The sequence below is a fragment of the Silene latifolia genome, chromosome 1 (genome assembly GCF_048544455.1).
Source record: "Silene latifolia isolate original U9 population chromosome 1, ASM4854445v1, whole genome shotgun sequence".
In the NCBI taxonomy this organism is placed as follows: Eukaryota; Viridiplantae; Streptophyta; class Magnoliopsida; order Caryophyllales; family Caryophyllaceae; genus Silene; species Silene latifolia.
This window is the reverse complement of record NC_133526.1, coordinates 58663741-58681555: the sequence shown is the minus strand read 5'-3', so window position 1 is coordinate 58681555 and position 17815 is coordinate 58663741. Positions and strand designations below refer to the sequence as shown.

Below are 17815 nucleotides of genomic sequence, written 5' to 3'. Positions count from 1 at the left end.
AACTTTAAATCCAAAAACTAGATTGAGTACACAATTACTCTATCTCTCAACATCATTGTTGCTAGTCGTCATATTTTAATCATTCTATGTATCAAATACAATGTTGAAAACCACCATCGGTTTCTAATATTGACGAGGTAGTATTAGCAAAATTTATGTCAATCAATTAAACATTTAAAGAAGAAGGTCCCATTAGATGTCCCATAACTAACTTGTTGATTCTTCAATAATTTGGAAACTTTACCGGTCGGGATTGATAGGTTTAGTATTGTTATTTTCAATAACGTTGTAACACCCCACGTTAATTGAAGATGTCCAGTGATAGGCTTAAATGACTCGCGCTTAAAGGGATTTGAAGTACTACTCATATCAACAAAGTGCACTTTCTTTTATGGTCATCCATGCGAAAGAACTCCAAAGTTAAGCGTGCTTGACTGGGAGTAATCTTAGAATGGGTGACCTCCTGGGAAGGTTTTTGGGATGCGCATGAGTGAGGACAAAATGCGCTATAAAGGACCCGTGTTGATCTGTGGGCCATGTACACAGCCTGGTGAGCTATCATAAGTAACCGCTCCCGACCCGGTTTGGGTCGGGGTGTTACAGTTGGTATTAGAGCATGGTTGCTCCCGACGCTTACACTCGGTAAACCCAAATAAAATATTAAAATTTAAGCTTAACCTTAATGACTAAAATGAGAGATGGGTAGACAGTTAAGGACCTAAGTTGGTAGTCTGCATGTGTGTGTGTTTGTTTGGATGATTAGCACCATTATTAGGTTCTAACCTAGTCTTATTTTGAGTAGAGATGACAGGCAGACCTGGTAACGTGAACAATGCGATTCTTCAAGCTCTTACTCAATTGCTCCAGAATCAGAACAACAACAACAACAACAACAACCACCATAACCAGTATACCAATATTGCAAGCCGTATTGTGAGGAGTAACGCCAAGATTTATGATGGAACCGTTGATCCCGTGCTGATGTCATAGTGGACCAGAGACATGGAGAAGCATTTCATTCTGTACCGTGTTGCAGAGGCTGATAAAGTTAACATTGCTGCACATTTTCTCGAGAAAGAAGCTGATCGTTGGTGGGCTATGACTGGTCCCACTGCTACTTTGGAACCAGGTTTTGGCTGGGAGAGATTCAAGACTCTTTTAGAGGCAAGATTCTATCCTGCTCAATTGAAACACCAGAAGATGGCAGAGTTCCTAAATTTCAAGCAAGGGGATTTGTCCGTACAGGAATATACTGATCAGTTTAATGCTCTAGCCCATTTTGCTGAACCTATGATTCCTAATGAAGCACAGAAGACTTTCTTCTTCAGGCAGGGGTTAAAGGCTAAGATCCAGGGTATGGTGAGAAGGGATACTGATATATTCGCTCGTGTTTATGATGAAGCTCTTTGGGCTGAGGGTGCTATTGAAGCTGTCAGACTTGAATCGGTAGCTGAGACTGCTAAATCTTCCAAGAGACCGTTTACTCCTTCTACTTCGCAGTCCTACAGTTTCAAGAAGGGCAAGCATGGGAACCAGAAGAGATTTCAGAAGAATGTTCCAAGCAAAGACAAAGTATGCTACAGTTGCCAGAAGACCTACCATCCTGGGAGGGACTGTAAGGGTAATCCTTTGGGATGTTATAATTGCAAAGAACAAGGCCACAAAGATGCTGATTGTCCCAAGAAAGATACTACTCCTGCTGCAGCGAATGTCCCTAAGCCGAAGGGACGTATTGTAACACCTCAAGTTATTGAGAGTAAGGTTGTCCCACATCGGGGAATTGAGGAGGTTGTGATATGTTTATAAGGGATTCCACCCACCACTTAGTAACAAGGCCTTGTGCTTTTGGGCTTAAGTGAGGATAAATATGGGCCCAAAGGTGCACACCCATCTTATTGGGTTGTGTTACGACGGTGGTGGGTCGGGTTGTTATAAATGGTATCAGAGCGACCCTACGACCGTGTGGTGAGCCTGTGGTAGGGAGTAACCGGGTCACACGCCTAGCGGGGGAGGATTCTAGGCTTGGCTGCGGTCAAGTTGGAGGCACAACGAGGACGTTGTGTTCTTTAAGTGGAGGAGATTGTAACACCCCAAGTTATTGAGAGTAAGGTTGTCCCACATCGGGGAATTGAGGAGGTTGTGATATGTTTATAAGGGATTCCACCCACCACTTAGTAACAAGGCTTTGTGCTTTTGGGCTTAAGTGAGGACAAATATGGGCCCAAAGGTGCACACCCATCTTATTGGGTTGTGTTACAACGGTGGTGGGTCGGGTTGTTATACGTATCTTCGTGATGAGCCGTGCTGAGGCTGAGGCACACCCAGATGTGATTACTGGTATGTTTACAGTTTCAGATATTCCTGCTTATATTTTATTCGATACTGGCGCATCTTTATCTTTTATATCCGCATCCTTTGCAAAGAAAGCTGCTCTTGTTTCCCATTCTGCTGAGACAACTCCTATATCTTTACCGTCGGGCGAAGTTGTTTCATGTTCCACGGTATTCAAGGATGTTCCTATCTCTATTGCGGGATCTATCCTTCCAGCTACTCTTATTAGTTTCTCTTTAGCCGAGTTTGACATCATTCTAGGCATGGATTGGTTATCCCGTTACGATGCTAGATTTCAATGCCGAGACCAGAAGATTTTTCTTAAGAGTCTGTGCGGTACGAAGTTGACTTATAAGGGAATGAGGCTGCAACCAGGTATCAAGTTAATTTCAGCAATGAAGCTTAATGGCATGCAGAGGAAAGGACATGAAGTGTATCTTTGTGTGGTGATGAGTGCTCCATCGTTACCAAAACTTGAAGATGTTCCGGTTGTCTGTGAGTATGCAGATGTTTTTCCAGATGAGCTACCAGGTATACCTCCGGAGAGGGACATTGAGTTTGCTATCGATCTTGTACCAAGGACTGGACCTATTGCTAAAGCACCTTATCGTATGGCTCCGGTTGAATTGCAAGAGTTGAAGAAGCAGTTAGATGAGATGATCAAGAAAGGTTTTATCCGCCCGAGTGCTTCTCCTTGGGGTGCTCCTGTCTTGTTCGTGAAGAAGAAGGATGGTAGTATGAGGTTGTGTATAGACTACCGTGAGCTGAACCGCGTGACCATCAAGAATAAGTACCCGTTGCCCAGGATTAATGATTTGTTCGATCAGTTGAGGGGTGCAGGTGTGTTGTCCAAGATTGATTTAAGATCAGGCTATCATTAAATTCCAGTTAAAGAGACCGATATACCGAAGACTGCTTTCAGTACGAGATATGGTCATTATGAGTTTAAGGTGATGCCATTTGGGTTGACGAATGCTCCTGCAGTTTTCATGGACCAGATGAATAGAACTTTCAGGGAGTTTTTGGATAAGTGTATGGTGGTTTTCATTGATGACATCTTGATCTATTCCAAGGATGAGAGCGAGCATAAAGTGCATCTCCGCGCAATTCTCGATATTCTTCGCAAGCAGAAGTGGTATGCAAAGTTTTCTAAGTGTGAATTCTGGTTAAATGAGGTGTCATTTTTGGGGCATATCATCTCAAAGGAAGGTGTGATGGTGGATCCTTCTAAAGTGGATGCTGTGTTAGAATGGAAGAGTCCAACTAATGTCAATGAGATTCGAAGCTTCTTGGGTTTGGCTGGTTATTACCGCAGATTTGTCAAGGATTTTTCTAAACTGGCGAGACCGATGACTCAGTTGCAGAAGAAGGAATCAAAGTTTATTTGGTCTGAGGCATGTGAGAAGGCTTTTCAAGAGTTGAAAGCAAGACTGACTACTGCTCCTGTTTTGACCTTACCCGAAGATGGTGTTGAGTTTGACATCTTTTGCGATGCTTCTAAGTATGGGTTGGGTTGTGTCCTGATGCAAAATAGAAAGGTGATTGCTTATGCTTCAAGGCAGTTGAAAGTTCACGAGGTGAATTATCCGACGCACGATCTAGAGTTAGCAGCTGTGGTACATGCTCTTAAGATATGGCGACACTACTTGATTGGAGTTCAATGCCGCATCTACACCGACCACAAGAGTCTCAGGTACATTTTCACTCAGAAGGACTTAAACCCGAGACAGAGACGCTGGTTAGAGTTGGTTAATGATTATGATGTGGAGTTGCTTTATCATGAAGGGAAGGCCAATGTTGTAGTTGATGCTCTCAGTAGGAAGACCGTTCATTCTGTTAACTCTATCAGAATTTCGCCAGATGATTTGTGTGCAGAGTTCAGGAAGCTTAATTTGGAATTTGTGGAACCTAGTAGTGCATGTCTGAATGCCATGGTGGCTGAACCGGAGTTGTTCCGGGAGATCCGAGAGAGGTAGGTAGGCGATTCTAAGTTGGCCGAGATCCGTTCTAAGTTGGGTATTGGTAAAGCCTGTTGGTTTTGAAGTCAATCCAGATGGGGTTCTCAAGTTTCGAGGTAGATGGTGTATCCCCGACGATGCCGAGTTGAAGGTAACGATTTTGAGTGAGGCGCATAACACACCGTATTCAGTGCATCCAGGTGGTGATAAGATGTATCAAGATTTGAAGCTCCAGTTTTGGTGGCCCCGCATGAGGAATGACATTGCTGAATATGTGAGTAAGTGTCTTACTTGTTAGCAGGTTAAAATTGATCATAAGAGACCAGGTGGTTTGTTGCAGCCGTTGGCGATTCCTACTTGGAAGTGGGAGTCTATCTCTCTGGACTTTGTGATGGCATTGCCAAGAACTGTTGGTGGTAAAGATGTTGTTTGGGTGATCGTGGATCGTCTAACGAAGTGTGCTCGTTTCGTGCCAATCAAGGAGACTTGGAGTATAGATCGTTTGGCAAGTGCTTATGTGGATGAGATAGTAAGATATCACGGTGTTCCTTTGGAGATTGTGTCCGATCGAGATCCGAGATTTTGTTCCCGTTTTTGGCAAGCGTTATAGAAGGCTATGGGGAGCAAGTTGATGATGAGTACAGCTTTTCATGCCGCTACGGATGGACAGACGGAGAGAACTATTCAAACCTTTGAAGACATGCTCCGTGCTTGTGCCTTGGAATTTCAAGCGAGTTGGGAGAAGAATTTACCTTTGGTTGAGTTTTCCTACAACAACAGTTATCATGCAAGCATCAAGATGGCTCCTTATGAGGCTTTGTACGGGAGGAAATGTCGTAGTCCATTATGTTGGGATCAAGCTAGTGAAGTCCGTGAATTGGGTCCTGAGAAGCTACAAGAGACCATTGACGGCGTCAAGCTGATTCGAGAAAGGATGAAAGCAGCTCAAGACAGACAAAAATCTTATGCAGATGTAAGACGACGACCTTTGGAGTTCGAAGTGGGTGAGAAAGTATTTCTCAAAGTTTCTCCGATGAAGGGTGTTAGAAGGTTTGGTATAAAAGGGAAGCAGAGTCCTAAGTATGTGGGTCCTTATGAGGTGGTCAAGAGAATTGGCCCAGTGGCGTATAGGTTGGAGTTGCCAGCTAGTCTTGGGAAGGTTTATGACGTGTTCCATGTTTCTTGGCTGAGGAAGTACATTAGCCATCCCAGTCACGTCTTGCAAACTGAAGTTTTGGAAATTGAGCCTAACCTGACCTATGAGGAGCGACCTATTCGCATCTTGGATAAGAAGGAAAAACGCCTTAGAAATAAGGTTGTACCTTTAGTTAAAGTTCTTTGGAGGTGCGACGAGTTCGAGGAAGAGACATGGGAGACTGAATACTCTATGAGAGTAAAGCACCCCCATCTTTTTGAGAGAGGTAATTTGTTATTATCATCTCATACGTTTCGATCCCTTCTTTTCTTTCCTACCTTCGTTTTTTTTTCGCGTTAAGTTTCGAGGGCGAACCTTTTTAGAAGTAGGGGAGACTGTAACACTCGCGTTTTTCCGTCATAATGTTAGTTACTCTCGAGCTTTAAATTCGTTTAATTGATTTTATAAATTGTGCGTATTTTTAAAATGCTATAGACTACTTTATAAAGTATATAAATTTAATTATTTTTAACCTATATTATTACGAAATATGTATTTATCTAACTGAACTAAGTCAATCCCGTAAACTTGGGTTGTTGGTGCAACTATCCAGATCCCTCGATTCTTGCCTCTTATCTCATGTTTTTAGTTTTGAAAACATATTAATAAGAGACCTACGCTATTAGAAACCCTCGTGCAAGACTCCACACTCATCTTCATTTTCTTTTTTTACGCCTAATCAAATCTCCATCTTCAACACCTCCGTTCTCTCTCGTTCCTTAACGGTTTTCAGTAATTTTTGCGCCATTCTCTTCAACTCGCGGTAAGGATCGTAATCGTATTATTTTCGTTCCACTTCGCCTCCTTTTATACGTGTCCCAGTAGCTCTAAAACCTGTAAGTTAACGCTGTTTCCGTTCCGATTTTGACATAGGTTCAAGCTCGGACGACCCGGACGCCGACTCTTACGTTGTTGACGATTCCATTGAAGATTAAGCGCTAAAAAGGTAACGTCGACGACTGTACTCGGTATTACGTTGCGATTTTTGCAGTCTTGTATGCTAGATTGGTCGGTAATTGCTTAAATGATTATAGGTTTTATTGGAGTTTTCGTTGCTATGAAACGAAGCCTGTCCCTAATCGTATGATGATTGAGTTCTTGTCGATTTGTTCGAATTTCTGGAAAATATTGGTGTGGGACTTGATCGATGGAATTTTCGATGGGTTGTTTACTTGTTCCAAGCATAGGATATTGCTTGCATTGAGCTTCCTGTGAACTTAGAATATCTACATACATGCTCAGTGGTTATGCGTATTTGTTGCATTAGTGATACATCACCATCATCATTTAAACATATGCAATAAACTGTTAAGCTACGTACTTTCGCTCTTTATCATCGATCATCATATAAATGACTACGATTCATGCATTTTGATCTTTGAAATCGATAAATCATCTCTGCTTATTGTGTTTCTATGCTAAACTAATAAGAAGTTCCTTGTGTGGTGGCTATATGATTTTATCCGTTTCATGATCCATTAAACTGATCATTATGCGAGGGAATTGGTGTGGGTGATAGCTAATGGAAATAAGTACGTATGGTTAATATATGCATTAGTCTGTGGCACAAATATAACTATATCCGTGCTTTGATTGTGAGTGAACTACAAGGAGTAGTGTTGTGTACGTTTTCAAGTGGGATTATTTGTCTGCTTGATTCTATTTAGTCCTTGAGGAAACTTGGTAAGTACATTTTGTGTCTTGAAATGTTTAGATAACTATTGCTTATAATATTTGTCATACATATTAATTAGTTGACCAACTCAGGTAAGAACCGTCTAATGATATCCGCTTCACTTGTATTCTAGTAGCTGTGTGTATGGGCAGTCTAGGCAGGTCGGAGTCGTCCTATTAGCCCGGTTGTTTATAGGCTAATATGGAGTCTATGGGGTCATCAGCCCGGATGTTTATAGGCTTGGTGATCGTCGAATCGGGGTTGTTTGTCCCAAGAGTTTGGCCATACTTAGACTAGGACCGTATATTTATCGTAGTCCTACCGTAGGGATAAGGTAACAGTGATGGGTTGCCTTGACGTTTCGCCTTACTGAGTAGTAACTGATTTAATATGTTTGGTTTAATAAGTTTACGTTTATTAAATGAGTCATTGATTTATTTAGTTTAAAGTGTGATTAATAAATAATGAGCTTATAATTTTATTCGTATAATATGTTTACTGGTAAGTCATTTGTTCATTATTGATCCGTCTTAATTACTTGGTTGATTTATCGTGATGTAATATGGCTGGGAGGACGTCTGAGTTACTCCCAACTGACTGTGGCTGTCATTCTTATGACTGACAGGTGGTTGATGGTTGCTTATTGTTTTTGCTGGGATGCATTGAGTGAGCTAGCGAGCGCCTTGTTTTAGCGCACTCTTTTAATTTTATTAGACTCATGTTTCAGACTTTTATTTCATTTCAGTTATAGGGGTATTTATTCCCCGTAGACCTTGTATCTTCATTTGAGTACTTAGTTTTTATTCAGTAGCTACCGCGGTGTCAGTGTGTTTCCGCCACCTTGAACTTAATTTATATTCTTGCTTTACCGTGGTTGTTACAGTTGGTATCAGAGCAACCCTGCGACCGTGTGGTGATTGGAGGCAGTTGTTATACGCTCCTGGAGGGAGTGGTTATACGCTCCATTGTGATCACACACCTAGCGGAGGAGGATTCTGGGTTAGCGGTTATGCTCCCAGGCGCAACGAGGACGTTGCGTTCTTCAAATTAGGGTGATTGTAACACCCCATGTTAATTGAAGATGTCCAGTGATAGGCTTAAATGACTCGTGCTTAAAGGGATTTGAAGTACTACTCATATCAACAAAGTGCACTTTCTTTTATGGTCATCCATGCGAAAGAACTCCAAAGTTAAGCGTGCTTGACTGGGAGTAATCTTAGAATGGATGACCTCCTGGGAAGGTTTTCGGGATGCGCATGAGTTAGGACAAAATGCGTTATAAAGGACCCGTGTTGATCTGTGGGCCATGTACACAGCCTGGTGAGCTATCATAAGTAACCGTTCCCGACCCGGTTTGGGCCGGGGTGTTACAAACGTTACTTTTAACATTACCTTGTATCAATTCCATTCTAATTTTACTTCTTAGAACCTTATCCTTTTCTTAACGGTTTAAGAGAATGCTCCCACTCATTTCAATGAGTCTTTGCTTAGAGAAGCAAAATTTAATTTCATGAAGACTACTCTTCATTCGTTCGTTTAGTCTTAAAACTTTCATTGAAGTGGTTGCGGTATTTTGATCAATTTTGATTTCCAACAAATCTAGTTACCAAAATGACTTAACATTTCAAAGTACTTAACTTAATTAAGCATATGAGAAACAATTGTAAGTAGATATGTTAGTCAAGAATCAAAAACCCTTTTAATCACAAATAACTTCCATCTATACTCTTCACAAGAGATCCTTACAATGGATAATTCGAGGTTTTAGAAGAAAATTCATATTTGTCTTTAGTTACGATGTTTTAATGGAGATTTGAATCAAAAATCGAAATGATATCGTATATGAATTGCGGTAAAGAAATAGAACAATATGATAACGGAATAGTGGAAAACTCAACATCTATCGTTTTATTAATACTTGTAAATAACAAGTAAAGCATTTACATAGTGACCTCTACCCAACTATGATAAATGATTCCAAGATCCAAATTCATATTAACTTGGGCACGGTGTGGCCGATGAAACCCTTATCAATATAACTCGGTGGAATAACTCTTTAATCGATTCTACTTTTAGAACTCTTGGTCGATAAGATTACATTAATATTTATCTTTAGCCCGGAACACATGCGACTACGGTCACGAATACTTCCGTTGAGCTCAATCCAAATTTCGAATAAATGTGTCCATGATCTAAACCCACATTAATTTGGGCACGGTGTGGCCGATAAATCCCTCATCAACATGAATTCGGTAGATAGACATTTATCACCCACTTCCCCTACGTAACAAGGTTTGTACCCCGGTGTGGCCGAGTGCACTCCCTCACGAAATAGGTTTTCATGGTTTCTACTTTTTGGTAAGGCTAAGTCTCAATTGTTTATTTTTAGCGAGAGGTCATGTCAATTTATTATCTATCACGTTTTAAGTGAACTAAAGCGGTGAACTACGATAATTGTAATTGACACGGTCGATAAACTCGATAAAATGATGATGCATGTTTTAGTTATGGCGATTTAGCGATGCATGCAACATATAAATAAAAATGCAAATCATAAATAAATCATAGTATGGCCTTCCTAGAATAGTAAATCTAATAAACTATTACACATTCGGAAACCAACTCCATTGGTCCCTTGAACATCGGTCTTGGCACGCATCTCGAGGCAACACCGTCTTTAATGGAACTCCGGAATAAATAAATTACATAATAAACTACATAATTTCCTATTATACATTTGTAACTAAAAATAAAAATAAATCTATTAAATTATAAAACGGTGATACGAGATCACAATAAATTACAACCGAATCGATATTCCCATAAATTTCGGGTAATATCAATTAAAAACTAAGGCCATACTAAGTAAAATTACATAATTCAAAAATTACATAAAATTAAAATATGACAATCATAAATAAAATGCAGAATTATAATATGTATGAACACGCCCAATTTTATGCTAAATTGCCTTTAAGGAGCCAATATCGTATATTAATCGGTTTTTACGGATTTGCGTGATTTAACCTTTTAAAATCACAATAATTACATAAAATCATATTTATGTACAAGTTAATTACCCTAACCATCTTAGGACTCAAAATTAGTCTCCACTAACATTTGACAATAATTAACCTAGATTTCTTAATATTGTTCATAAATGGACCTAAAATACAAATTTATTCCATAAACTTCAAATTACATCATAAAAATTTCAAATAAATTCAAAATTTGAAATTAAAACTCATGAACATTCTGGAAAAATACCATGACACTCATAATCCTCAAAAAACATCGGTTAAAATTTTGAAAATTATCGAGAAAACAATGTTGCGGTTTATCGGATTTATCAATTATTACCCTAAAAATATGAGAAAAATTAGTTTTATCAACTTTTTACTTTTAGATCTGAAATATATGATAAAATGCAATATGTGACGTTTTTCCTTAGTCATGAAGTATGTTTTAGCAATTTTACTAATTAAAGTCACTATTTATGTGATTTTTCATCAAAAATTCATAAATCAAGCATAAAGACTTCATTATAGCCAATTATTTTACACACATCTTGTAAAATTGCATGTGACAACATACTAAATTTCAATCACGAGTTTCGAAGTTTAACTCATATTAACCTATTTTACCATTTAAATTCGATTGTAACTTGAAAAATCCATATTTCAAGCATAACAAATCATTTTATTATGAAAATTTTCAGATCATCAATTGATAATATATGTTAAAACATATCCAAAAATCACTGGAAAAAACGAAATTTAGCTATTTTTAGTCCAAAAATGACATTTTTATCATAAAAATCACATTTTAATGTCATTATTATATAAAATGAACAATAAAATCCATAAATAAACCCAAAAATCCTAAACATATTTTAGGACCAGAAAATTTAACATGCAAAATAAATTTCGTGATATATCATAATAAACACAAATTTATAAGTTTTGTTTGTTAATCGTATAACTCGGAAAAACTATAACCAATTTGCCTGCAAACAACCTAAGGCTCTTGATACCGCTTGTTAGAAATTAATAATCTCATTAATTAACATATTCATATATGTGAGAAATTATTTAGTCATAAAATAATTACAAATCTTATGCATGCAAACATAAATAAATATAGAGAAGAAATTGTTTTCCTTACTATAAAACTAGTTTGGATGCCCGTGCGTTGCAACGGGGTAATTAACTTAGTAAATAAAAATTGGTTATAAGGATTATAAACATCACTTGAATAAAATACATAATATAGAAAAAATATGTATATGTTATACTGTGAAGATAATGATATAAACTCTTAAGAGCTCTCCAAAACAATACTTAAGAGACTCAAAAGGTTTTTGGTTGGTATATAGGTTCCAATGATGACTCCTATTTATAATCATAGCATCACCCACCTTATGTTAATCTTTCGATGTGGGACAATTTTATAATTTATACTTATTATAATCACCACACTAACATTGTTTTTCGATGTGGGACATATAACATATTAAAAGAAGTACACCATCTTTAATTCTCGTATGTGCAAATCATATGAAATCTATACTCTAATGAAAGCATTTTTTACCACGAATCTAATTATATTATCTTCATAATTTTTATAACAATATTTTTTTGCCAAATGAAATGTCAAAATTTTTATATAAAAATTAGAAACTTCTCATGAATATAAAATAGGAAATATAGATATTATAATAATTAAAAGATTCTTCACTTTATTTTTTATGTGGAAAATATTATTTATGAAACTTTCCTAAATTAATTTTTGATGATGTGGACGCTCTAGAATCGCTCGAAAAAACTCTCTTTTATATAGATATATAGATTCCTTACTATAAAATTTCGGATCAAAGGGCACAAGTAAGATCTCCTTCTTACTTATTCTTGAGCTTTCCTTATATGGATGAAAAAAGATTCAAAGATAGAATCTCTCCCAAAGATGAATACCCAAGATAACCCCTTAATAGATTAATATTATTAGATCTAGAATAATAATCTTACTAAAAATTGACCCAAAATATTTATTTTGTACTCTATTATTTCGGTAAAATAGAGGAAGGAATTTTTGGAGTTTTTATCTCTCTAATTTCATAAGATGTGTAGAGAGTTTTTTTTTCTTACTCTAGAAATAAGAATTGTATGAATAATTATGAAAGAACCCATTTGGCTCTCTTTAGAGGGCAAAACCGGTGGTGTGGGGAGGGTGCCCTATGCATGGGCTTGATTCTCTAACCAAGAATATAGGCATGCAAGGCTAGGTGTAGGTTTCATAATTATGTTTTCCACTTATAAATAATCAACACAATTTTATCCTAATACACCCTATATTTCGGTATACACACGTAAAGTGGATGAGTCCATTTTAGTTGTGATTTTGTCAATATGTCACATGTGACACATTACATGACATCTTATATATAAAATGTATTTTTAACAATTAAAAATCAACATATTAATAAAATATGTCACTTATAAAAATTAACATAGTAATTCACAATTACTTGTACCAAAATGGTTTACCAATTTATAAATCACAACATCTTGTATTTATAATAAATTATTCATTCAGTTTCAATTGTTTCCGTAAAAAATAATTTCATCTAAGTAATAAAACAATTCGATTACTTAGACCGTATCTTATTTAATCAAATTACAATGAGACACGTAAATATTACTTCGAAAATCGGCCGTCAATTTAAAGTAATTTAATTAACTCGTATCGTCATACGATCAATTAAATATTCAATTAAGAGTGTTACCCTTTAGGTATGACCTAAGGGGATCAACTGATCACCACCGTCGCACGACAGTAATGTCAAACTCTAGTCAGCCAATCATTACCGATATGTGTGGACCAGTTGACTGTAAAATATTACATCCCACATGTATTCTTAAAACGAGATTTAAACATGTGATCATCATGATCAACAGTTGTGATCGCATTATTGTCGGAGGACACATATTCCAACACTCTTTGCACATCTGTGTCTTTAATGAGATTCAGAGATGAGGTGGGAAAGTTCGGGATACATATGATCCAGAAAGGGGATGCTATAGGGGATTTGACAGTGGAGCCAGACCTTTATGATGATATTCGCAGTAAACAGGCGTTGGATCCCAAGATTGAGGAGTGGAGAGTTGCAGTAGAGAAAGGGACAGTGTCTAGATTCTCTATTCATACAGATGGTAGTGTGAGATTTGATGGGAGGTGGTGTGTTCCTAGTGATGAGGAGTTGAAAAAGATAATCATGACTAAGGCTCATTGCACACCATACTCGGTACATCCAGGCGGTGACAAGTTATATAAAGATTTGAAGAAGACCTTCTGGTGGCCTGGGATGAAGAAAGAAACAGCTGAGTTCGTGGCTCGTTGTTTGACGTGTCAGAGAGTGAAAAGGAAGCAGCGACGACCAGAAGGTAAGATTCAATCTCTTGAGGTACCTGAGTGGAAGTGGGAGTCCATTTCTATGGATTTTATCATGGGTTTTCTGAAGAGTCAACAGGGTAATAACATGATATGGGGTTATAGTGGATCGTTTGACCAAGTCAGCTCATTTTGTGCCAATGAAAGATACATGGACTAAGATACAGTTAGCTATGGCTTATCGGAAAAACGTGGTTCGCTTGCATGGGGTGCCTAAGGATATAGTGTCTGATAGAGATTCGAGGTTCATCTCACGGTTTTGGAAAGAGTTGCAGGAGTCTTTGGGAACTACCTTAAAGATGAGTACAACATTTTATCCTGCGACAGATGGCCAAACGGAGAGGACCATCAAGACTTTAGAGGACATGTTGCGAGCTTGTGTTATGGATTTTGGTGGTAGCTGGGAGTAGAGGTTGGATTTGATTGAGTTTTCCTACAACAACAGCTATCACACCAGTATTGGCATGGCACCATTTGAGGCTTTATATGGGAGGAGGTGTAGGAGTCCGATTTGTTGGGACGATAGTGCTGAGACAGTGGTTCTAGGACCAGAGATGGTACATGAGATGGTGGAATAGATTAAGCTGATCAGACAGAGGATGAGAGCGGCCCAGGATCGACAAAAGAGTTATGCATATCTCATCGTCGGGATATAGAGTTTCAGGTTGGGGACAAGGTTCTTTTGAAAGTGTCTCCTATGCATGGAGTCATGAGATTTGGTAAGAAAGGGAAGCTGAGCCAGAAGTTTATAGGACCATATGAGATCTTGGATCGGGTGGGTGAGGTTGTTTATCGGTTAGCTTTACCGTCTGCCTTGGATAGAGTGCATAATGTGTTTCATGTGTCTCAGCTGCGGAAGTATGTTAGTGATCCATCACATGTGTTAGAGGTAGAGAACATAGAGCTGGATGAGTCCTTGTCTTATCTTGAGGTGCCTAAACAGATTCTTGATCGAAAGGTTAGGAAAACTAGACATGGTGAGACAGTGTTGCTTAAGGTTCTTTGGTCTAACCATGAGGTTGAGGAGGCAACATGGGAGGCAGAAGAGGCTATGAGGGAACGGTATCTGTCTCTTTTTCATCAGGTATGTATGGTTACGGGGACGTAACCTTGTTTCTTTTAGGGGGGGGGGGGGTAGGAGATGGTCGCATAGAGTTTTTGCATGTTTTCACAGAGTTTTTGCATGTTTTCATAGAGTTTTGTATGTCTTACGTTGGTTTTGAGTCGGGTTGAGTTTGGTTTGGGAAGTGTGTTTTGGAGTTTTGTGTTGAGTTTTGTTTATGTTTTTGTGTCGGGGAGGTGTTAGTATGTTTGTTTTTGTTTGTGGTTTGAACTTCGGGGACGAAGTTCTTTTTAAGGAGGGAAGACTGTAATACTACGGTTATATGTGTCTTGGGGTACTCTATCGAGTAGGGCTTACTCTGTCGAGTAAGTATGTTTTTACGCAAAACAGTCGACTGCCTGTAGAGTACTCGATCGAGTAAGCTTGTCACTCGATCGAGTAAGGGTCACTCGATCGAGTAAGTGACTTACTTGATCGAGTAAGTCGGTTATCGGGTGATTTGCGACGGGTTTGTTAATAATGCAGATTAATATATAATGTTTCGTCATCTTTTTCCTAAAACACTTTTCATAACCTAAATCCCACAAAGAGAAGATTAAAGTTACGTTGCTTCATCCGCATCGCATTATTAGCAAATCCCGGAGCTAGGAGTATCGGTTTTCGTCGTTCTTTACATATTCGTGATCCTTGCGTCGAGCGTAAATCTTACATATAACTTTTATATCGTTTGGTTAATATTGGTTAAACCCTAATTGGGTAATTTGGGGGTTTTTGGTGGTTTATATGATACGGTAGTAATAAAATGTATGTATGTATAGGAGGAGGGTTCGTTGAGGAGAGATTCTGATTTAGCTGCTTGATCATCTGATTCCGTGTTTGCTTTCCAGGTAGGGTTTCCCTACTCAGTATTAGTTACATAATGTGTGGTGATGGTTGTTGTGATTAAAGATTGATTGTATTGTTGAGTTGTTAGACGGTTGTTGTTTTCATATTGTTGATTGGTTTGTATCTGTCTGTGATCTTCGGGGCGCGTCACTTGCGGGAGTGGCTTCACGCCCTTGGTTCGCCCTCTGTGGAACCCGCCACAGGAGGGGATGTGCACGTTAAGGAAACTTGGGTTTATCACTCAGTGGTGATGAGCGGGGATTTTGTGGGTACGACTGCGGTACCCCACTGGCGGTGTGGAGTATTTGTTGCGGTGGGTACTCTGGCAGGACTACACACTTTAGTGTGTAGTCAGTTGTGTGGAGATTGATTATGGAGTTTGGAGGATTGCTGTGTTGTTGAGCTGTTTGTGTACTTGTTTTCGTTGTGGATTGGTTGTGTGTGATTAGTACTGACCCCGTTTTAATGTTTTAAAAACTGTGGTGATCCATTCGGGGATGGTGAGCAGTTCTTGAGCAGGTATGATAGGACGTGTATGGGATAGCTGGGATGAGTCATCACGTGGTAGTTAGAAGTCTTCCGCTGTATCAGACGATGTTTTAGAGTTTTGATAGTTTTATTGAGTAGACCGTTTTGAGAACCTTGTATTTCAGTTTATTAGTTTTGGAGTTAACATGTAATCACTTTAAACCGTATTTACTTTTAAGTATGTTTCATTATTGTCTTATGATTATCATTGCCTCGGGTAACCGAGATGGTGACGTTTCCATACCTTAAGTGGTCCTGGTAAGGCACTTTGGAGTATGGGGGTGTCACAGTTCTTACTTGTTTGTCTATATTAATTATGCTTTAACATTGAGGAACTTGTTCCTCAAGGTTCGTTCTTACCATTTTATTGTAGTTTCCATGCTTGTAGTTGTTTCCTTGTCTTAGCTATGATAGCTCAAGACTTGACATATGGAGTATGTGGTGGATCTTTTGAGTATGACTATGGGTATGGGGAGTTTGAGGAGAAAGTCAACACAAACCTACCTTACAACTCATACAATGAAAATCTTAACTACTACCCCAATTTTTCCCATGAAAGTCGCCACATCCAATATCCACAACAACTATCCTTCCAATACCCACTCTACAATGAATTTCAAATGCCACGATAGAACCACTTTCACACACACCCACAACAAGAAATTGAGCATGAATTTGCCATTCAAAATGTGATTCTCCAAATGATGGGAGATCAACAAAACTTCTTCAAACAAATGCTAGAGAAGAGCCAAAATATGGACAATGTTCTTCAAGGCATTGTTACCCAAGGTGAGGAGTTGGAAATTCAAAGTTCCCAAATGAAGAAAGCCCAAGTAACTACCCCTCAGCACCCTTTAGACAATATCCATGAATGCGAGTTTGAAAAAGTAACCTTTGATATGGAAGATGAGAAGTGGGAAGAGCCAATCTCCTTGAGCTCTTGTGAGTATGAAAGTGTTGTGTTTGATGAAGAAGATATGAGGTTGAGTATGCCAAATACTCTTAGCCTTTGTGAGTATGAGAGTGTAACTTTTGATGTGAATATTGAGATGGTGGAGGATGAACTATTGAAGAAAGATGAAGCCCCTATTTACGATTCTTATGAAGATAGCCATGATGACAAGATCGTAAAAGAAGCTTATGAAGAATATGTGTCTTACAAGGACCTTTGGAATAGGGAAGAAGAATGGACTTGTGAAATCACCTTACTTGAGGAGCCTATCCTTGAGAAATTTGAGATATCATATCATGAAGAAAATGAATGCCTCTCCCATATTGCGTATGAAGACCTTTTCGCACCCACCTTGGAACCTATGATTGTTGGAGATGATATGGTGGACCTTCTCCAAAAAGTCAAAACATCATATAAAGGGTACTTGGTGGAAAAGCTCCAGAACAAACTTGCGAATGAACTTACTTGTGGAGATTTGGCACCCACAATCTCAATTCCTAAGGTACCCCGTTATCAATGCCACGAGAATTCTCCTTCTACTCTTGAAGGATTGATAAATCCAAATTCTATCATCATCACCGAAATTAGTGGAGAAGGTGGTAAGCGGAAATCTCCGGATGAAAATGAGCCATAATTCATTCCTCATGTTGACAAGAATCATGGGCTTATTAATTTCAAGCATTGCAAATACTCAAGTGCTAAGGGCAAAGTGAAAGAAAGAATGAATGACAAGCTTCCTTGGCCAAGATTTATTTTGAGTTGGAGCAAGCCATACTTATGC

The 17815-nt window shown here is 38.5% G+C and overlaps 1 protein-coding gene across 1 annotated transcript; it reads left to right on the top strand.

The window, feature by feature from the left end:
* Nucleotides 1-1002: 1002 nt before the first annotated feature.
* On the top strand, nucleotides 1003-4899 carry LOC141647619 (uncharacterized). Its single transcript, XM_074455892.1, has 5 exons — nucleotides 1003-1756; nucleotides 2350-3000; nucleotides 3316-4251; nucleotides 4376-4440; nucleotides 4591-4899. The coding sequence occupies exons 1-5, from the start codon at nucleotides 1003-1005 to the stop codon at nucleotides 4897-4899; spliced, it is 2715 nt and encodes a 904-aa protein (XP_074311993.1).
* Nucleotides 4900-17815: the final 12916 nt, after the last annotated feature.

Coding starts and splice junctions, on each gene's coding strand:
- LOC141647619 (XM_074455892.1), top strand. CDS start 1,003: ATGGAGAAGCATTTCATTCTGTACCGTGTTGCAGAGGCTGATAAAGTT. Junction 1,757..2,349: donor AACACCTCAAGTTATTGAGA/GTAAGGTTGTCC, acceptor GTATGTTTACAG/TTTCAGATATTCCTGCTTAT. Junction 3,001..3,315: donor AGATGAGATGATCAAGAAAG/GTTTTATCCGCC, acceptor ATGCTCCTGCAG/TTTTCATGGACCAGATGAAT.